Consider the following 23552-nt stretch of genomic DNA (forward strand, 5'->3'; position numbering starts at 1 on the left):
GATGATGCAAATTGACGATTTTTTGTTTTCCAGACAAAAAATACATAAATCTCTTGTCTCAGGGGGACATGAGGCAGGAAAGCATGGTAATTAAAAAAATACTACAGGTTTTCTATGATACAAAGCTTAATGCTAAATGGTGATGTATTCCTTTAAATTCACCATTGCTTTGGTGTTATTCACTTGAGGTATCAAAATTACTTAGATTTCCTGTAGGAAGACTGACTTTTTTTTTTTTCAAATAAAAGCAAAATAGAACAACAGTAATTTAACTAACACAAAACATATATTATTGTATGTAATATCTTACTTTACTGGAAAATGTACAGCAATTATTTGTCATCCTCCTACAATTAATTGCATAAAATACAGCAGAATTGTAAAAAAAAAAAAAAAAAAAAAAAAACAGGGGGTTTTCCAGCTGCCGATTAAAATATTTAGGTAGGAATAGGATTATTTTTTTATTAAATGAAAATTAGCACTAAACATATAAAAACGAAACAAGCCAGTAGCCTACTATATGTTAAACCTGCTTGCCACATACTGCGGCTATAGAGAAAAGCCTTCTCGATGTATAGTCCATTCGCGAAGCGCTCACAGGATGCCCCCAACTGCGCGTGGACTTCTGCTGCACCTTCACCGTCCACCTCACACACAAAGACTCTCTGACGCGCGGGAAATGGTGCAATTGGCAAAAGGCGGAGTGATCTGGAACTCTTAAGTGCCATGAAGAGACAGAGGCAGTTTCATCCTAGTCAAGCAGCACATCCTCTACACGCCTGAAGATGAAGATGATCTCATGCTTGCGCCCCTTTACCTCCCTGTCTCGTTTAAAAACAATGTGTTCAAGGAAATTCGCTGCATGATTCAACAATTACGACGCATCTCCTGAATTATCTCCTTTCTTCATCAAACGAGATCATTTCATGAATTAAACTGCAACCCAAAATGAAATTTCCAACGGAAAACCCAAGGAAACCAGGGAACTGGAACCCTCCACCGGGTAGGTATACCTTTCCTTTCCAAAATGCATCTCCATTGCGATATTGTTCATGCCGCAATTTAGACAGAAGTTATAATGAGCATAATGAAGCATACACCCGCTCTGGCAGCCAGTTGTCATGTAGAGTGATTTAAGAACCCAACTGATTCAATCAAAAGCACTTTAACCAGGATGCGCAAAATGATGATGGAGTACCAATGGGTGAGGTATTTGACTGTGATCAGTTTGTCTTGCATCGAAGGTTTAACGTCTCTAATAATGGATTTAATTCTGCCCATCTCAGTTTGTCAGTGGACACCTTCATTAATATTCACATCCACGCGTGTCAATCACAACATCGCTTCATGCTCGTCTAGGTCTTCCCCACAAGATAAATCACAATCACGACGTGACCGAGAAAACTGTATGTTTGCTGCGATAGTTTAGCAGGATGGAAGAGGACGAAATCATATACGTCTATATATAAAATTAACCTGCGATCTTAAACGGAGGCTCATTACGTGTCTAAGTCTGCGAGTACTATGCAGAGATACGAGCCACGCATAATGAAACGCGGGGGACACGCGCATTACCTAATCTTACTATACCGAAAACAATCTCACATATTTACGATACGGCGTTTATATAATTAACCAGGTTTCAGACAAATGTCATACAAAGTTATAAACATACTTGATGACCATTCTGTCAAAATTTAATTCGTTTACGTTTGATTAATTTTTTTTTTTGAGCCTCGTATAATGCGACTACAATTGAAGTCATTATTGTCTGAATGTATTTAATCCAAATTCGAATTAGTAAGACTCAGCTCAAAGTAGCTTGTAAACAACCGATCGGATTGTCACAGTGAGTTATTGCGGTACATGCTGCAGGGATTGTCCACATAAACAGCTGTGTAGTACTACATCATATTGCAGGCAAAAGCATTGCCTGAATACAAGAAAGTTGAGGGGAAATTATTTGAGGCTTACTCTTCATATGCTTCGTGTGATTCATTTAATTTACTTACAGTACCACCTCCACAAGATGATTTTAGTTTTTTTTAAGAATATGCATATTAGCATTGTTCTTATGTGTTTACCTGTTTAATTTGTTAATTAATGTAGTCGGTCAGAAACACTAGCTTTGTTGCTCCACCCTGGTGCTGCATCTGCTTTCTACTGTAATGGGTTTTCAGAAAGCCAACAGAAGAGTGTGTGTATGTGTGGGTATGCAGCACTGATAATGAACACAGGAGGAAAGCAACCCCTTCACTCAAAAAGTAAATTGTATTTTATTCTAATTTTTGGTTCTTGAATAGGTTTGTTTTTCCAGTGGATATATGATAATGTAAATCATTGGTCTGGTAAATTGCAGGTCTGTTCTGATAAGGTGATGGACAGCAGGGGAAAAAACAACAACAACAAAAAAACAAATCATCAAATAACAGTGCTTTTGATAGCAAATATCATAGGTTTAACAGCTTTTAAAAATAGATCGACATATTTAGTTGATCCTGGAATAACATTTCTGACTGAAAATATATGATTGTACAAACATTTTTGTTCACTGTGTACTGGTGTTCAATGTAAAATCTGTGTGAACGTCATTTCACCAAGTACAGTATGTTCCTGGATCACCGTCTATGTTGATCCTGGAACAACATTCCAATCAACCAATCAGATTTGAGGGACAAGTCTACAGTTGGTCAAGTTTAGGCTTACAACCAGGGTTAGGTGCTTCTACATCAGTGTTGTTCACCTATCATTTCCCACTTTACGGATAACTTATGGGTAGGGTAGGGTTAGGTTTAGGGGATAGGATGAGGACTAAATTTCCGGACAGAAATGTTGGTTGATCCAGGAACATGTCTCATGTCGCAAAATCATGATGACCTTAAAATCCTAATGCAAAACCAATTAAAAACCAGTGCTGTAAATTACATAACAACATATTGTCTTTCTTTCCAACAGTGCCAGTGCAGACCAACCTGGTGCCGCCAAAGAAGGTCCAATCAGGGATGTTGCAGTCCAGTTTGGTGCAGGCCAGTGTGGCCACCATGCAGAACCCCATGGGGTGCTCATTACCCCGCCTTTCTGTCTCCCGGCCTTCTAGTATGGTGGCCAGCATGGAAGCGGTGGCGGACGGCTCAGCCCTCCTCACAGTCATGAAGTGGAAGACTGTCCTAGCCGTGTTTGTGGTGGTGGTAGCGTACCTGGTCGCTGGTGGTCTGGTGTTCAGAGCCCTGGAGCAACCCTTCGAGAGCAACCAAAAAGACACCATCACTCTGAAGAAATCCGCCTTCCTGCAGAAACATCCCTGCGTGACCCCCAATGAGCTGGAAGAGCTCATCAAGGTAAAACTGTTGCTTTTCTGTAGTAGAGCTCAGGCATCCCTAGTGGGATCTCAGATCTAGTGTAACAATATAGCTTCATCGATCTGTCTGACATGTGAGCTTCACTCATGCAATAGACCGGGGCACAGCGGTTGGACAATGCTAAATGGAGCAACCGACGAAAATAAATGTAAAGATATCAGAGCAGACTTTCATAGCAGATTTATGACAGCAAGGCGTTGAAGTGTTTGATGAATAGTGCCCATGGTGGCAGTAATCAATCTGTTTTGCAGTATCGAAGCAATGTGCAAAGTCCATTCTGGTCTTTAATGGTTCCCACTTACCGATCCTACTTTAACACGACTTTTCAGGAATGTGCTCAGCAATAAAACAGCAGAGATTTATGGGGGAAACATTGCAAACCCTGCAACCTTTCAATCTGTGAATCCTGAGTATATTTTTGTCAGGTCAATGATGTGATGTCTAATGGTGTAACAAAAACGATTTTTCATTCCTGCAAAGCTCATGTACGGTAGATTTATGATTGACTTTCCCCCTCTCACATCAAGGGTTCAAGGTTTTGCTGATTAGCATGAACCCATTTGCCCCTGCTGGTAGATTATGGAACTACATCCCCTTGGCTGCAAAGAGCATCTTTCTCCTTAGTCCAAGTATTCTGACCAAACAATGTTTTCATATTGCAAATCTTTAATACTATTTATTTAATCTTAATGTTTATTGATAATCTCTTAAAAGCATTTTCCATGTCTACTGTCGTTGACAGCTTAGGATAGAGAAAAGCTCCTTAAAATTAGTCCTTAAAGTCCCCCTGTGGTGAAAATCAAGCTTTGAATGTTGTTTATGTCAATGTGCTGTTTTTAATATGCTTTAAGTCAAACCATGTACAAATTCATAAGTCAACACTATTGCTAAGTATTTTCTCCTTAAAACTGCAGTGAGCCAAAGACAGTCTCAAAAATGCGGTTTGAAATCGCTGGTGTTTCTGACGTCACAAACTATCTTGTAACCAGTCACGTCAATGTGTGATCGTCAACGAGTGGATCTCTGAGCTGGTGTGAGCGAGTGGAGGCGGGGCTATAGGCTACTAAATGAGGCAAGGGTGTACAGTTACATTCAAGCTATCTTAAGTCAAATTTTTTTTTTTTTCAAGGAAAGAACTTTAAATATGTAATTTTGGCAACCAAAGATGAGTTTTAAGGGATGAAATTATTGACTACAGGGGGACTTTAAAAGTGCTGTGCCTTATTTCAAGTCTTCTGGTGACGGTTTTGACCGTTGTCGCTTAAGTTAAGAGACACACAAAAACAAATATGTAGTCATTGACATCAAACCTGGCAAGTTTGAATATGCAAATGAAATTGATTGCTGTGTCAGTATGGAAGATCAAGGGACAGTTCACCCAAAAAATAGTTTGTCATCGTTTGCTCACTCTCATGTTGTGACTCAGTAAGCAATTGTTGGGCCCAGTGCAAAACGTTCATCACAGACTCCACGCAATCACGTTGAAATTACATTCCGGATCTGCAGTGAAATCATGATCACCCCACCTGGTCTCCCCAAGCAATGGGCTCACGACAAAAGGTCAAGTTGTTCTCCCTTTTCAGCAGCCCAGTCTGTATGAATTTCTTTCCTCTGTGGAACACAAAAAATAAATATCGAAGAATGTAAACCAAAAACAACATTGAAGCCTATTGACTTCTATATGGACAACATTTTATATATATATATATATATATATATATATATATATACACATTTCTCAAACAAACAAAGCCATACAGTTTTAGAATGAAATGAGGCTGAATAAATATTTTTTTCATTTTGGGTAAACTATTGTCACGCGTTGCTGCAATGAAGCGCGTGACTCGCATATGACCAAAAAAATCCAATAACCCAGAACAAGAATATTCAGGAGAACTAGCAACACCGAACAATGAACAGAAATAGCTCGAGGCTTAAATACTCAGGGAGGCTAATCAACTGAACAGAAACAGGTGTGTGGAACTAATGAACAAAAAAGAAACTAACTAGGAAATCAAAATGTATTTAAGCAATGCTATTGTACGCCTTCTGAAGACCCAACACACTTTCATGGCAATTCTTAAATATTTTTACATTTTGGCAAATTCACACAATCTCTGTATACGTACAATCTTTGTATGTTGCTATAGATCTGCTCACACCCCAAATTAATTTTAGGTTTAGGGATAAGATTAGTGCTGACCTTCATGCTTAGTTTTTTGTTTTTGTTTTATTAAACTCATAAAATATTTACATTTATATTTACATTCTTGTCCATGTAATCTGTTCATAGCCTGGTTTACAAGGATCAGGTTATGCCCATGCTTGACAGAAGCAGTTTATTTGTCTTGCAATGCGTCACCTTTTGCTAGCCCTGAGCTTTTCAGGGACCAGTGCTCACACTGCTCCTCATAAAACCGTGAAAGTGGCGCCCAAGTGCAGAGACCTTCCAGATATTGACTCTGGTTCTGTTCCAACACCAAGTGAGCTGCCTACATAGACAGCATTGTAAGGCATCATAGGCACCCTCACAAAGGAAAGGCTATTCTGAAGGATATGTTCTTCCTCGCAAATGCTAAATAATTTGATATATCAATGAATTAATAATCAAATGTCCGGTGGGTTGGGTTAACCGATTAATGCTCTATCGCGTTTCAACATAATATACCATTTTCAATTAAACCCTATTCTAAAACTAACCGATAGTGTTAACAAAAGCGAACGTGAGAGAAAAAACACACCTTCCATGTCATTTTAGCTAGAGGTGACAAACAATGAGGTGTACCAGATGTATGTACCAGATGTATGGCGTTTCTACCTACCAAACAAGTGTATTACATCAGAAACGCCATACATATGGAGCTGTTTATGTGAGACAAATGTCAAAATGTATTAGTTTATTAATCATGCACTATGGTAAAAGTATTTTGAGGTCATAACTTGCAAATAAGGTGCAAATAACTGCCGGGAAATACATCTTTATTAATTGACAATCTGCCCCTGTAACCATAATTTGTGTGGAAGGGAAAACAAGTTGCACTTGTTTTGCTGCCGCTGGTGTTCATTTCAGCTCGAAACTTCAACGAACTGAATGTACGTTTTTGGAGTTTTGAAATTTTTTTTCCAATGACCCAATAGAGTGCAAAATATATACTACTTGTAAAAACTAGCTCATCAAGTTAGCATTTAGATTGTACTACCCCAAACAAAAATAACTTACATTATCTGATTCACTGGTATCCATTAACAAGTCCTAAGATATTTTGGTCACACTTTAGATTAGGATCCAATTATCTCTATTAACTAACTATTAACTATGACTTTTGCCTCATTGAACTCATAATAACGGCTTATTAATAGTTAGTAAGGTCGTTGTTGAGTTTAGGTATTGGGTATGGATTAAGGGATGTAGAATATGGTCATGCAGAATAATGCATTAATATGTGCTTTATATGAACGAATAAACAGCCAAAAGGCTAGTAATATGCATGCTAATAACCAACTAGTTAATAGTGAGAATTGGACCCTAAACTATAGTGTTATTTTAAATGATATTGTCCGATATTTTCATACAATTCCGAAACAATGTTCACGATACAAGCAGCTGCAATACTCTGTCAATGTCTAACTATTCTGCCACTTTCATTATTCACTCCACGGGTTATGATACCAACACTGACTGGAAGGGTTACACTTAATTTTACAGTACGTGCACTTACATTGTACTCACAATGTAGTTAGTTACCCAAGAAAGTACTGGTAATATAAGGAAACTACATCGGTTAAGGTTAGGTTTGCGGGTAGGTTCAGGGTTAGTACCAATTTATTAGTATATGTGCACATAGGGAACAGGACTGTAAAATAAAGTGCTCCCAGAAGACCATTTAAATACACATTCTAAAATCAGGAATTCTGATTATCTTGAGTAGTCAATGTTGTGCAGTTCTAGTCCGGTCTGATTTTGGCTCTAAAATGCTAAGGTTTTTTTTCTCTCTCTAGATGTCCTTGAGAGGAGAAGCCAAATGAAAGGACCATAAGCTTCTTTGATAGATGAGTGATGATAATCATCCAGCTCCGCAGATAAAGAACAATCAAGTCTTAAAAGCATCTGTTGGGGAATCTTGATTCTTTTTGCGTTAATGGGGCTCCATCAGGAGTATGGGCAGGGGAAAACGTGAAGCCCGCCCATCGCTGAGGCGGCGAGGTTAAAAACCATAATTGAATCAAAAACCTGAAACCCTAATTTAATCTAGAACCAGCAGCATTTGAAAGCTTTGTAACAAAGCACCATTTCAAAATAGCTCAGCCTCACTGACTCCAGAAGAGAATGAGAGAGGCGTAGGACAGCGGCTTCTGCTGTTGAATGTTGTTGGAACGCTGGAAGACAAAGAAAATGGAAAACAGATCTGCTGCAAGAGATGTAACTTGCGGATTCGCTGATTATGAATGCTGCAAAACGTCGATGATTCAGGCTAGCGGCATGTGGATTAGCTGAATGTAAGCTGTTGCTTCCGCTCTGCTCGGGCTGCGAGCTGTGCATATGTACTGCAATCTGGCAGTGATGTAACTGGAGGTGAAGAATTTGAAGAAATGCCAAAGCACTTATTCAAGCTGTGCATCAGACAGAGCATGAACACTGAAAAGGTGTTTTCAATGGCCAGGAAGTGTTCAAGCATTAGTGGACTGTATGTTCTGTCTGGTCTGCAGCTCTAGGAATTGCTTCGGCATTTGCTCAGATTCTTCACTTCCAGTTACATAACTCTACTTGCAAAGAAAATTAAAGAAAATATTCAATTACATTTGACTTTATACTGTTATTTATCCTACTTACTACACCTCTGATACTGACAAGACAAGAAAAAAAAATGGATCATATCTTTTATCCAAATGGCTTGATATTTTTCACTACTAGAATTACACAAACAATATAAACATATAAATGATATATAAGAACGATTTGAAAGTGAAATACTCACGGAACCTTTTAAGAAATGTTCTGTAACAGGGTACATTTCCCCCCAAAACAAATAATATACATACAAATAATCAAAATAAAAAATAAAACATAATGTTTAATGATGATCCATACAACACAATACTGTATATAAATACTTGAGACTGAGACTTTATATTTTGTTTAGAGTTATGAGAATTGGATTTTCTTTTTTTAACTTGTGGGGTAAAATATATTATGGATTAATAATATCCAGTATGAACCTCATAATTAAAATTAACCTCATATTCATACCTCATGAACCCCAAGTCATATTTTACCACAAAAATCAGAAGAAAAAATATTCAAAAAGACATTTGAATACATGTTTTACATCTGGGACCCGTATAAACTCTGTTGACAATCAATACAGTTTGAATTGTATGTTTCAGCTGATTTGCTAATATAATCACCAAAGTGTATAAGAGATAAATAAATTAATAAAAATATAAATGTTCAATCAATTGCAAAATACCATGTATATAGCAACTAAGAAGGCCCAGCAAAATGAAAGAAAGAGGGTCTTGTGCCACTGTGTGATTGTAACCGGTTACCATGAGGCTTGAGAGTAGTGATTTTGTCATTTTGGAAACAGTACTATATATGACAAATCTGCATACATTATACCAAAAGCATGTTTAAAAAAAAAAAAAGAGTCAGATATTGTTTGAATTTGATTTGGAATCAGGGCACAGTGCCACAGTGATTAGTAAAGATGTGGTTGCCTGATTCATTTGGCTGGGTTTAAAGCAGAATCTTATAGCTAGAAAAAAAAGATTGCTCATGATACTCAGGTCAGTATTTACAGCTTATATATAGTTTACTTCTGTCAAAATGACTCATGGTGAGATTGAAAGCTTCCAGACACTATCATCTGAGCACCTGCTGTCCGCTGTAAAGATGCATGCATGTTTCTTTGAAATCATGTTCTTACCACCATAAAAGTGGTATAACATCTCCATGTAGGGCACATAGACAGATCACCCTTGCAAGCAGATGGAATAAAATGATATTCAGATCAGTTCAGTGATGAATTTGAAGAAGAGTTGGTGTTGCACAAACAGATGGGATGCACATTTTTGCTTTCTAGCAGTCTGTGTTGAGGTAAAACCCATTTGTGGTAAACTGTTCGAGAACATTCCATTATAAGAGAAAATTGATCTCTTCGAAGAGCATCCATCCAAGGGACAGCAGTTTCCAAAAATCTCAAGCTGATTGATTGCTATTCTTTATTATTAATAAAGAGCGTAACTTACTTAGTTCTGTAAAATAGTTTTGATCAGCAAATGTGCAAAATTTCCATTATTTTCTCTTGCCATCAGGCTCTGCTTTTGGCTCAAACTTGGTATTACGCATCCAGTCTAGACCGAGAGATTCTGAATCTGCCCTTGTGTACCTGCCCTTCAGCTGCCCACACGCTTGTTTCTCGCACCTGAGCCGCTTCCTGTTGATCTCAGTATAGTTCTTCCATCTGCTCTCCAGGTTTCCTGTTGGGCTGAGTGACCGTTTTCTGATCCGCCCTCCCAGTTCCTCTCTGTTAATGATACATCTGATCGTCATAGGCTCATTAATGCTGGACGGCTCATTTGAATCATCTCCTCAGTAGGATGCCTTGACCATGACAAACTATGTGGAAAACTGCAGTTTGCGTGACAAAGGAGGATTTATTTATTGTTTGTTCTGTGAAATTCTTCCAGACATTACTAGAATGTCTGAGACAACATGTATTATGCATTATGCATTATATACTATTTGATTTATGGGCTTTTTGGAAAAATACTACCTCTACACAATCATTACAATTCAAAAACTTATTTCCACACATTTCCATGCACAGTACAATGTTATGACCTCAAAACACTTTTACCATAGTGGATGTTACATTTTTTTATGTTTGCATCACATAAAAAGCTCCATATGTTTGACTTTCTGTATGTACTCTGGTAAACTTGCTCGGCTCAACTAATAAAAGTGTTGCACTTGAGATTTGGAGTCTTGTGAAACACAAGTCTCGATAAAAGAGCTCAAAGACTTGTAAAAGTAAGCAAAAATGGCATGGTTGTGTTAGCATCACATTTTATCACCGCACGTGTAATTTTCAAACTGCCGAAATCAAACAACATGCGTGATACCAACGTAATGTCGCCAGATTCACGTTCATCTGTTTCGGATGAAACTAAATGTGCTTTTAGTGTCACTCACTGGACATTTTGCTTTTAAAGTATCATGACATGTGCAAGAAGCTATGTGATATTGTGCAGATATGTTGCCACTGCAAGTTTTTCCAAAGAGCCTGGGTTGCTGTATTATTAGGGGTTCAAGCACAAAGTGCTGAAAACTTATTGTAAATATTATTATTATTATTAGATAAATAACTGTAAATTATTTTAATCTAAAGGTCCTTGCACCGAAATTTGTGCACATTTAAAAACAATTTACAACCTCATGTTGTGTCAATCACGTTTACACACTTTTGGCCGAAAAAAATTGGTGCGGTTTTCGCATCGGTGAAAGCATTCGTATGGAAAAACGCATACGAAAATTTCGGAATAATAGACCTTAAGTATTTTTGACAACTGTGAGAGAGCTGTCTCTGTGAATGTATGGGTCATTATTTTTGAGATATTGGTTTAGAAATTGCACAAAAGAGCTTAAAATCCTTACAGCGTTTTGCTATTTTCAAGTAAATACTTCATAACACTTCATTCATTCAATATCAGTATGGATTTTAGAGTTTCAGTCCATTTAGATGTTGAAATTATTTGTTTATTCTGGCCTGATGCCAATTTTGAATTTCATTACCAGATTAAATGATCTGTCACTGGAATGGACTATTAATCATTTGAAAGCCGTGCTGCTCATGCAATGACCTTAACTCCAGTCTTATCTCTTCCCAGCACTCTGTAGATGCAGTGAACGCTGGAGTCAGTCCTATCGGAGACACGTCATACAACTCCAGTCACTGGGACTTGGGGAGTTCCTTTTTCTTCGCTGGGACTGTGATAACAACAATAGGTAACACCTAGACATACCTTTATGTTATAAATGCATTTCAAACTGTGATAACACTTTATTTTGATGGTCCCTTTTGAACATTCTGTTGACTAGAAGTAACTTTGCAACTTTGTCCACTAACTTTCATTAGAGTATTAGTAGACTGTCTGCTTAATATCTGCTAACTCTTTATTGTGATTCTCCCCAACAGACTACTGACTATAAGTAGCTTTGCAAGTACATGTCAACTTATTCTAACCCTAACAGTCTACTAATACTCTACTAACACTTTAATGAGAGTTAGTAGACTAGACATAGATACAACGTTACTTATAGTCAACAGAATGTGTTAAAGGGACCATCAAAATAAAGTGAAAGCCAGACGGTTACCACAAGGAACTAGACTTCTACAAACCACATTAATATGCATAGCTCAAGCCAAATACAAGGCATTTGCTCATGTCATACATTTATAGTCTCACTTTCAGTCATTATGCCAGACCCTATAACCACCGATCAATATTTTTTCTTTTTTTTCTCCGCCAAACCCACTTATATGCCACGTGTGAAACTGCAGCTTCAGCCGTCAAACAAAATGAAACTACTCATGCTTTTGGAGGACATATTATAGTCCAGATGAAATAAATTGGTTGAAAATCTGTATATAATACATACATGCATTTTTAAAAATAGATGGACAGGAATGCAAACGGAGGCAGTGTTTCCCCACTTGCACTCCATTGGAGGTCTGATGTAATACACTTGAAGTCCATAAGCTGCTCGCTGTGTTACCTGCCAGAGCCTGTGATTGATTACTTAAAGAAGTTGTTGTGCAATGCAGGTGACTATTTAAATGCTGACTTGACTCTCAGTGTCATTTCTCATTGGCTCAGCCATCCAGTGGGCAATGGACAAAGGCATAAACAAGATTAGTTTTTACACTTCAGTTGCTAAACCTTCAAACATGCTCTCAGAAGACACATTGTGATCCATGGGGACCATGGGAGGCAATTTCCTATAATGCACGTTAAACCTAAAAAGTAACAGACTGATTTGGAGTGCCATAATCTGCCATAATAAAAAGACGTTAATGACTTTTTTATCTGATTTTGTGTAGCTTGCAGTATTTGAACTAAATATCTATATAATTAGTCAATAAATTCCTCTTTCTGTGAACCCCCTACCATTATATGACATTTTTTATTGAACTACATCCTTCATATGTCATATTGAATATACTTAACTTAACTTGATATCCTAATGCTACTGTCCTCTTCAGCTGCGTCTTAATTTACAGCATTACTCTCTTGTCTTTTTAAGGTTATGGCAACATTGCTCCAAGCACAGAGGGTGGGAAGATTTTCTGCATCCTTTATGCAATATTTGGCATCCCACTCTTTGGCTTTCTGCTGGCTGGTGTTGGTGATCAACTAGGGACTATTTTTGTGAAGAGCATCGCTAAAGTGGAGAAAATGTTTAGGGTAAGTGAATTGTTGAGCACAAAACAAGAGTTTCTTCCTAGGTTTTCGAAAACAAGATTAAGTTAGGTTAAGTTAAGATAAGTGGATAGACGTTCAATGGACTTTGTGGTAATATGTATAAGGCACATGTCTGAAGGCTGGAAAACAATACACAAATTTTGCCCAGATTTCTTTCCGATTTGCAATCAAGACGAGTCATTGCTACTTAAAAAAAGTCAGAAAGTTTTGGGCAGTAGGAGCTTAATAAAGCAATACGCCCCTTGAAAACGTGTTTTACAGTGGATTTAGAACAGCTAAGGGGCATAGTTATACCCCTTAGCTGTTTTAAATCCACTGTAAAACACGGCTTCAAGGGGCTTATTGCTTTTATAAAATGGTTACTCCATAAAAATATTTATTTTAATATTTATTTTATTCATAAAATAAACACCAGCAACAAAAAATGTATAGTTATAACACATTCATTCCTCTGCCAAGCAATGCAGTTCCAAAGAGGTTGCTAAGCAACATGCAGAAACAAATAATCACAAACGCCAGTAGCGCAGTAATACTAATGTAATGTAGTCACAGGTGTATGTTTGTTGAGTAATTTAAAACGGCTTTGAAAGCGGCTCAACCAATCAGAATCAAGGACTGGAACTATCCGTTTTATAACAGAAAATGCATGGGCGCAGATTTTTTTAGCTTCAGACTAAGATTCCATCCAGAAGGAGTAGTACTTCAAACATGCTATACAGTATATGTATGATATTTTATATTTTGGGCCATGGAATAAAAAAATAAAAACTGAATTGTGACTTTTTATCACGCAATTGCGAGTTGACATCTCACAATTCTGACTTTTATTCTCAGAATTGCATTTACAAATATGTCTGGGGGTTATAGAAACGCATGAAATAATACTTTTATTTAGCAAGGACACATTAAATTGATCAAAGATTCACAGATACAACATATACATTAATCTTTTCATTTCTATATCACTGTGTCCACAAAACAATGTATGCAGCACAACTGTTTTTTTAACATTGATAATAATAAGAAATGTTTCTTGAGCATCAATTCATCATCACAATAATTTCTGAAGAATCATGTGGCACTGAAGACTGGATTAATGATGCTGGAAATTCAGCTTTTCATCTCAAATACATTACAAAAATATAAAACAGTTATTCTTGATTTGTAATTATATTTACTGTATTTTTTGTGTCAAATAAATGCAGTCTTGGTAAGTATGAGACTTCTTTCAAAAGCAACACCAAACATTTGAACGATTCTTTGCATACCTGAAAAAACACTACTGTGATGATTTCAAACTAATTAAACCGACAATGTATTTTTATGTTAAATGTTCTAATATAAATATACTCTGACAATTGACCCTTCGCAGGGAGCTTGATTGACAGGTGATCTGACCAATCATACTTCGCCATCCGCCATTGTGTCCGACAAAGCAGTCAGGAGAGTTAGTAGATTAACATGGGAGGATTTGAACTTGAAAAACGGAGTGTACTGACTCCTTTACGCAGTTAAAATAACATTACTTCTTATGTTCATTCATGTTTATTTGATGCTATAAATTAACTAGAAGGAAGAGGTTCACGAGCAGCTTTAACTGATGCTCTACAGCGATCTGTCAGACACATTAAAGAGCCACAAAATGGTATTTATTGTTCTTTCTTCTTTTTTTTTAATGACCAAATGTGAAAGGTGAGACTTTGTTTAATATGATTAATATCAAAAGTAACCGAAAAGTAACCTGGTCTGTCCTGTCTGCCGTTGTATTGTCAGTGTCCTCTCTGCTCCGCAATGTATTTTTCACTGCGTGAGAACATGGTGTGGCGTGAGAGTGGCGTAGCTTGTCGGACATAGCGACAGTAACTAAGGGGGGGGCGGGTCTTTGAGAACGGTCAATTAGCACGTCAAGTGTTATGTTTATCATATTGGAGTATGCAAGGTCACTCTTTTTCATCAGTTCCTGGGAGGCATTAGTCAGGACTATGTTTGTGTTAGGTTAGTCAGTGTCTGCACAGCAGAGGTAAAGGCCTAATAAACAAACAGAGAACTGTGGCTCGTGATGCCAGCAGGCTCCAGCATCTGCAGTACGGGTTGAGATCACACCTCATTACTGCTAATCAATCTCCTTCAGATCATCATTAGACCCTTCAGAGAGCTAATGAACACATGCCACCTTCACAAAGTCACGAAATGTCTTCTCATGCCACATGCGGCCGCTGCTGGCAATGAAGTCGTGCTGTTTGCATGACTAAGAATGTCGCTTCATGTTGATATTGCTTTTTGTCTATTTCACCCCTCCCAGCGCAAACACAATCAAATAAGCCAGACCAAGATCCGAGTGGCCTCCACGTTGCTCTTCATCCTGGCTGGCTGCATCCTCTTCGTCACCATACCAGCCGTCATCTTCAAGCACATCGAAGGATGGACCGGGCTGGATGCGATCTATTTTGTGGTTATCACCCTGACGACTGTTGGGATCGGAGATTACGTTGCAGGTAAGCAAAATTTACTTTTAATAAATGTGAAAAATCACTTCTCACACTTGTTTATTTAATTTGTCCACCAATAATGTCTAACATTTGTAGATTTCTGTCATTTTTGTTTCTTTCTGACATTAAATATCAGATTTAATGTCATACCCTTCACATTTCAACTAAATCTATGCTGGAAATCATAACACATCTGATGGACAGTCCTAATTAAAACATTTTTTTTTATAGAAATCACAATAAATATTCAAAGTAAATATAAAAAAATTTAATGCAAGTTAGCATGGAAGAATAAAACATCATCAGCATGTGCTAGTGGTAAACAAATAGAGCGAGATGAATTGCACTTTGGCAATGGTGGTTTTATGTGTGCTGAAAAAAGAGGAGGAAGCGAAAGAGGAGAATATGGATGCGGTCATGGCTAGGGAAAATAGTGCAAACTTGGCATGCAAATTTTGCAAATGGAGCTTGAGGTAAATATTTTTAAGTTTTAGCGCCATGTCGCATTGATGAATACGTCATTTCCTGTTGCATTTTTATTGGCTAGTCAGTAGACGTAGGTCGTAGCAGCAAACACACTGTGAGATGATACATATCTGACACAATCAGAAAATTATCTCAGGTTATATCTTTGGTCGCAAGACTAATCTTTTTTTTTTCAACCTCTTACTGTACGATGTAGGACCGCCATTTAGAAAATGACAGCCGCGACCACAGAAATCACCACAATTGGTCATCTTTTGTCCGGGACAGCCCAAAATCCTAAAACAAAATCTATACTGGCCATTTGGGATATTAGCAAATGAGGAAAGCATGATAAAAAGTGACCTTGATTTGGTTAGTCAAAATAAAAAACTAATTTTCAAAATGATTATAGTATATTTTTTATTAATAAATTGTATATTAATAAATAAAAAATTGGAACAAAAATGAGCAGAAGTTAATAAACACTTAAATAGTATTTTGATATTTTAAATACACATTTAAATCACATGTATTCTTATTTACTGTAGATTCCTGTCATGGGACAGTTGCAATGGCTTTTGGTTTGCTTTGGTAGGCAAAAATAACTGTACTTATCAAGTTCCATTACAGACTTTGTTTCAATTACTACCCGAATAAAGCATACACCATATAAAAGCATTTTATTGTCTTTTTGAAAGTATTTGTACTTCCAGACACCATGAATTGTCAAGAAAAAAACTGAGCTTGCCTGATTGCTGTTGTCAAGAAAATAGCTTCGTGAATTTGGCAGGAGGTGTTGATGCATGTCTCAAGTATCCTTGTAAGTTTAAAAGACAATCAAATGGTTGCATCTCTGAAATGAAAGTGTCATTTATGCATCTCTTCCAGGAGGCAATAGAAGAATTGAGTACCGTAAATGGTACAGGCCGCTGGTGTGGTTCTGGATCCTAGTTGGACTGGCATACTTTGCTGCAGTTCTAAGCATGATTGGAGACTGGCTGAGGGTGCTTTCTAAAAAGACAAAAATGGAGGTGAGACTTAAAGTAGCATTGCATTTACCTTAATTATTCCAGCTAAGCTGTTATACTTGTATGATGTAAAGGTTAATGTTGTAATGCTCATAGCTTAATTTATACTAAAAAACACAATGGAAATGCAATTTAAAGTATACTGTATACAATAACTTGAATATGGCTCTTATTTAATGAACATGTTTTTAATTTCTGTATTATAATTCATTTAGGGATGTTTAGGAGCATAAAGGCAAACATATCAGGGTGATACAACTTTCCTGATATCATAATCCATAATATGATTTTTTTGTAATAATAAAAGCAAAACTAATTAACTTTTTTTTATAAATAACTTTTGATTTTTAGAGAAAACCAAATACTTGTGAAGCAAACAACATGCACAAAAAAAATATCATAGATTATTTCTTAGAGAGGACCTGCAGGTCAAGGTCAATAAGTCTCTTAATATCCAATAATCTTATGTTTTTAAATCACAAGGCTGGCTGGCAAAATGTCATGTGGTGCAACCCATCAAAGACGCTGATGTATATTAATAAAAAAATCATGATATTTGTAAATTGCATATTTTTCTTTGATACTTTTTTTTTAAATACATTTTTTTAAATAATTATTAAGAGGTGTACACTCACGTGTGTTTCAGGAAAATATTACTTTTAACTTAATGGTTACACCACATGAGTTTTTCTTGAATTCTCAGAATTTTTTCAAAACGATCTGAAATCAACATGAATAACTAAAGTACATTTCTAAGAATTTGGCATGTGTTTTTTTTCTGTTTCTTTATCACAGACACTAGTATATTTCATTGACCTGTAAAAAGTTAAATAAATTATTTGCATGGACAACTAAAGGCTCACAGGTTTATTTACCATTGTTATCTTGTTCAAGGTGGGTGAAATTAAAGCTCACGCCGCAGAGTGGAAGGCCAACGTTCGAGCAGAGCTCCGTGAGACCAGACGTCGACTGAGTGTGGAAGTTCATGACAAACTGCAGAGGGCCGCCACCATTCGCAGCATGGAGCGTAGGCAGCTGGGTTTCGACCAGCGGGCCCATTCCCTAGACATGCTGTCCCCTGAACGTCGAGCTGCCTTCAATAGCCTGGATGCCACCAATTTCAAGACATCCTCCCAGGAGAGCATCGACACAAAACTCAACAACCTACGTCTACGAATTGAGCAGAATGAGCATCGACTGAGCGACCCCAGCCAGGCATACTCTGAAGATAACATTTTCAACCGCCTTGGTTCCGTCACAAAACTAGCCAAGAGGAGCAAGAACAAAGAGTTGAGGAAGAACATCCCAGACGACGGTCGGAAAGCCTTAGATTCATTCAGTTGTAATACTCCCACAATGGACGAGGAGAAGAAAGAGGCAGAGGACGAGGAGCTTGAGAAAGAGGTCAACACCAGTCTGACCAACTTACCTCTCTTTGTGGAGAGCCCCAATAAACAAAACGGATTCATGCCTCTACCACCACAGACCAAAGAGGAAGAAAATGAGACAAAACTTGAAGACAAAGAGTTCCATTTGCAGATGGAGCCCTAGAAGGAACCGCTTTATTTAAGGAATTTAAATAAATAACAGATGCCTAAAGTGCCTTGTTTAGCCCTTACCCTGATCTGAGATGTGAGAATCTCAACTTCTGCTGTTCATTTAACTGTTCACTGTGTCCTGATAACTTGATAATGGAAATATGGCGAGTGTAGCACTGGAAGACACTTAGCCCTCTTCTTCAGACCGCTGAGAAATGCTTGTATAAGTTGGGAAGAATCTCTCCAAAAGTCCTGGAAAACGAATGAAAAATCTGTAGCAAGCTACAATGGCAGTTCTTTGAAGTGTAACTAAAAAAAGTGCTGCACTTTCAATGTTCTCTCTGCCAGACTGTAATTCAAGGTAATTTATCCAGAAACATAACTACGTTTGTCAAGATTTCCCACCCATATGGAGAAACTAAATGGAGAAACTAATCTTGAGTCTTGAATCCCCCAAGATCAAAGATGATAAATCTCTTCGAAGATTAAAAAACCATGTTCAATTGTTGACATGTTGTATATGCACGGAGCTCTACTGTCCTGTAATACAAGTGCACCATTATGTGATCCAGATTTATGAAGTTAACCTATAAAATCTCAGGGCTTGTAGTCCTACTGTAGTTGTTCAATTGTACGGTATGTCTGACATACAATTTCCTGCTAATGCTGTTGCTACACAGTACTATTTTAATATTTTGAAAGTTTAGGACAATGGGACGTAAGAGAAGCCATAAGGTAGAAATGAAAACATTATGTAATAAAAAGATAGTCTAGTAGAGTTTAATCACAAACCACTGAATGGTTTATCCATTTCAATATCCATTTTATTTATTGTGATATTTTACCCCAAAAATTGCTCTAAACCTGCATGCCTTTCTTTTTTTTTGCAGAACCCAAATGAAGATATTTTCAATGTTTCAAACGTTTTTTTGTCCACACAAGAAAGTCAATGGGATCCAAAACATTGGATGTTGATAAAAAATTATATTTTGGTGTGACCTATCCCTTCAAGCCATTGTCTTAACACTTTATTAGTTGTCTGACAGTGGTGATTCCACAACATTAACATATGAACAATGTTAAATAATAGCATTTTTAATAACTTGTTTGAATTGAATTCGACTAGACTTTGAATATGTGGATGAAAGACATACAGTTTGGCACGATGTTCCATTGACAGGACAATATTATTATTATTACTATTTATTTTAATTGATTTTTTGCAAGAAACCCTTTGTTGAAAATATTAACTGTACATGTTTCACAAGGTCTTCACATGTTGCACTTTTTACAAGTTTCTTTCTATGGTTTACAATTATCGCCTCTTCTTTTCCAGAATACTTCTGGACTAGACTTTTGATGCACCACTAAATTATTTTGTGCTTATCGCCTGGGAGCGTCCAACATATTTGCGTGTGTGTTTGCGTTTAAACCAAATACCGCTTCGTCTGATGTGATTGTTGTCTTGCTGACTGTATTAATGAAAACTCCCTTTGGCAGAGACACGTATCAGTACCTCATTCCCACCAACTCGTAAACGCACACATACAAACATCTACAGCTGCAGCAAAATGCTTGTTGTTAAGATAATGTTAATTACTCTTTTCATGTTTGCAATAGTCTAGAGCGAATGCAGCGACGGACTGAATATTTGTGATAAGAAAAAAAAGCTATGAAAATGTACAATATTTTAAAGCATTCAATACAATTTAGAGACATGGATCCCTAAAGCATGCTATTGTGCTAATATGTTATCATGCTATGGTATTGATTGTACCACAAACATGCTTCTTGAGACTTTGAAATGTCCAAGTTTGAGCTCTACGTCGGGCTGCACATGCTAGTGAATTGCTGTTCGCAGTATCTGCAGTATCTTGCAACCATTACATTCAATGTAGTGAGTGCCTTTTAGAAATAAACACAGATGAAGAAAAATCAATGGTTTGTTTGCTGTTTTCTAAATGTCCTGAGGCAGTGTTTTTATCAAATATATATAGGTCCTCACTCAAAGGTCAACTTGAAACATAAGAATTCACAAAAAACAACAAATGAAATAACACTCAATGGCAAATATTGTGCAACCTAGATGGGGAAGTGATGCCTCTTATAATAGGTCTTGAATGAAAATTAGCCAGAGTACAACAGACATTGATCTAAATGCTCAATAACAGGTAAATTAAAAAAACTAAATATTTGATTGGCTAAATTGTTCGCACTGCCGTCACTGCAAGAGAAATGTCAATTTGATTGCATACCGCCGCTTACATTATTGAGCTATGGGAAGCAGCTCTTCTCAACATTACCGACCTTGACACCTGAGTCAATAATAGTGAAGAAGCTGTAAATGGAGGTAAATGTAGAAGTAATGTCCTTTGCGAACATCTTGAAGGTTTTGTGTGTACGCGCACACGGTATGTGTGTGTGTGTGTGTGTTTGGCTCCATTAATGTACATCTTATCATCTTATGAGGTTCAAACGTTATCCCATTTTTTTCAGTTAATAGTAGTCCATAAAGCAACACTTAAACTATAAATTGCATATACATTTGAGAATTTTTTTTCTTTATTTGTTCTATTCAATCAATCAATCAATCAATCAATCATGTGGAAATATATGAATAAAATGTTAATTTCGCAAAATTACTGTATTTATCTGAATTCTCCTTGTCATTATCTGGAAGGTGGAGAGTTAATTTTAAAGAAACCATTTAAGACAATACACATTTATTGGCATCCCTCGGATTGAAAAAAAGAACAAAACATGTATATGGGTACAAGAATACACTTATAATTAGAGTCTATAGAGAAACTGTACACCACCAGAATATGTATAGTTCATCAAATATATAGCCTTTTTCACTTTAAAAAAAGATGTTTGTGAAAGTGTTGGCAAGACTAGCGTGTAATGTGATTAAAAACCTAAATACAAAAATGATACCCAATTTCTCAATTTACATTATGACCATGTAAACTAGACCCATAAATGAATGCAAGTTGTTGCTCATCAAATGGATGATTTTTAGACAACTTTAGATTGTGTTTAAATAAAAATATGATCATCACCTTTAAGCTCACACACTTAAATCTTCCAGTACACTTGTCTGACTTAATTTAAGTACAACATTTTGTACAACACATATTTCTACAGCTTTCCACCTCTCAACATCCTTTCCATTTTCTCACAAGCAACAGTTTCACACACTCGCAAGCACATCTCTACACCACAATGTAATTAAAAAGTGTTCAAAACTTACCCAATTATTCTGTACTGCAGTTACTCCACACATGACAGCAGTGAGTTGAGTGCTTATATGACTAGTGGCATGTCCTGAATTTTTGGCCCATGTGGGGCCAAGGCTGATTCAAGGGTGACGTCTGTGCCTGGCTCCTTGTATAGGCAACAACAAAAAGAGAGTTTTTGGTGCTCGAGTAGATAGTGTTCACCAGGATGGCGTTCGTCTTCTTCATGTAACATGAAGACCGTCTCCTGTGGGAGTTTCCAGCCAGGATTGACCTTTTATCACAGGCCAGAGATGTGGAAACCTTGGGTCTGTCGCCCTAAGGGGATCAGTTAAATGCAGGTCTCTCCATTCTCAATTCTAGAGATCCCTCCATGAGGAAACTGTACACCTTAAAGGGGAGAGTATTCACTTTATGGTGCACCGGACGCAGGTTGGACCCAGTTAACTTCCCAGTGTCTTCAGTGCTGGAGTTCCTTCAAGACCGTTGTTTTTCTGTCAGTCTTTCCCCATCCACATTTTTGAATCCACAACCATTGCAGCTTTCCACGCTTCCCCAGATATCCACCACTTGGTAACACTTTTCCTTCATGGTACTCTGAGGATAAAGCCCGTGGCTCAAGTTAGAGTCCCGAGATCACTCAAGAGATAAGGATATCTGCAGGCCCTGTCAGTTGCCTCCTGCTTAGAGTTTGCCCCAGGCAGGATCAAAGTTATTCTCCACCCGAGGCCGGGTTATGTGCCTAAGGTACCCCCTAATGTGGCCGGGTCAACAGTCCTTCAGGCCTTTCATCCTCCTCCTCATTTATTGGCAGAGCAGGAGAAGCTAAATTTACCTTGCCCTGTCAGAGCTGTCAAGGTCTACATTCGTAAGACCTCTCGTTGGAGGAAATCTGACCAATTTCTGGTATGCTTCGGGCTGGGTTGCCTCCAGGGTTGAAGTTGTCAGGGTTGCCACCAAACAAATAATCAGCAGGTTGATTGTGGAGGCTATTTCTATGGCTTACGAGGTGCGTTTGTTTCCCTTCACCTCTTCAAGTCAGGGCACATTCCACTCAGAGTATAGCTTTCTTCAGAGAGTTATTGTGGGGGGTATCCCTCCAGGAAGTTTGTGATGCAGCAGGGTGGTCCTCTCCACCACATTTAGAAGGTTTTACAGCCTGGAACTTTCGGTCACTCCAGGGTCTCAAGTTATTTTGTCCTGAGTTGTGGCAGGACAGCTTCACACCAGGACAGGAATTAATCAGCATGGCGAAGTGGGTATATTTTTCAAAGCGTCATCTGGGGCACAACACAAGTTCCCTCGAAAGGGAACATATCAAGTAAAGCATATATCCATAGTTCCCTGAAAGGTGAACGAGACGCTGCGTTCTCTTGCCATACTTCCTGCATGTCTGAGAGTGGCTTTTTTCAGCTAATCAAAAGCTAATGCTGTTGTATTGCCGGCTTCCATTTATAGCTTCTGCCTTGCGCCTGCACACACCACGAGGTGACACAGCACTAGTTGCACATGTCACACTGAAGGCGTTCCCCAAAGCGTCTTCTGCGACACAGCATCTCGTTCCCCTTTCAGGGAACCATGGTAACATACGTATCCTGAGAAGTCTAATCGGGTGCATTTAAAAGCTTGCAGACATTATTTGATTTATCTAGGATTATATAAAAGCTTGCACAGACAGGTGCAAGACATTCATCTCAGTGGCATGTAAAGGTGAGCTCTCACATTAGAGCTGGAATCACACCTGTCACAGTACGGTTCGGATTTGGCCTGAAGAACAGATGAGCTCTTGGCAAGGGCAACAACTCTGGTGTCACACGCTGAATCTGGCTCGAATCAGCTGGGTCACAGAAAGAACTTTCCTCTGCAGACTTAAGTCGAAAAAATGGATGAGACTGATGATTGTAAGCTAAAACTACTCTTTAATGATTCTTAGATACAATAAATAAAT

The 23552-nt window shown here is 37.7% G+C and overlaps 1 protein-coding gene across 1 annotated transcript; it reads left to right on the forward strand.

Annotated features, from left to right (window-relative positions):
• The first annotated feature begins 774 nt into the window (after positions 1-774).
• Positions 775-20240, forward strand: kcnk10a (potassium channel, subfamily K, member 10a). Its single transcript, XM_079583748.1, has 7 exons — positions 775-1003; positions 2956-3338; positions 11250-11367; positions 12667-12827; positions 15148-15340; positions 16688-16830; positions 17722-20240. The coding sequence occupies exons 1-7, from the start codon at positions 949-951 to the stop codon at positions 18376-18378; spliced, it is 1710 nt and encodes a 569-aa protein (XP_079439874.1). The 5' UTR covers positions 775-948; the 3' UTR covers positions 18379-20240.
• Positions 20241-23552: the final 3312 nt, after the last annotated feature.

Source organism: Phoxinus phoxinus, assembly GCF_949152265.1.
Source record: "Phoxinus phoxinus genome assembly, chromosome: 16".
NCBI classification, from domain to species: Eukaryota; Metazoa; Chordata; class Actinopteri; order Cypriniformes; family Leuciscidae; genus Phoxinus; species Phoxinus phoxinus.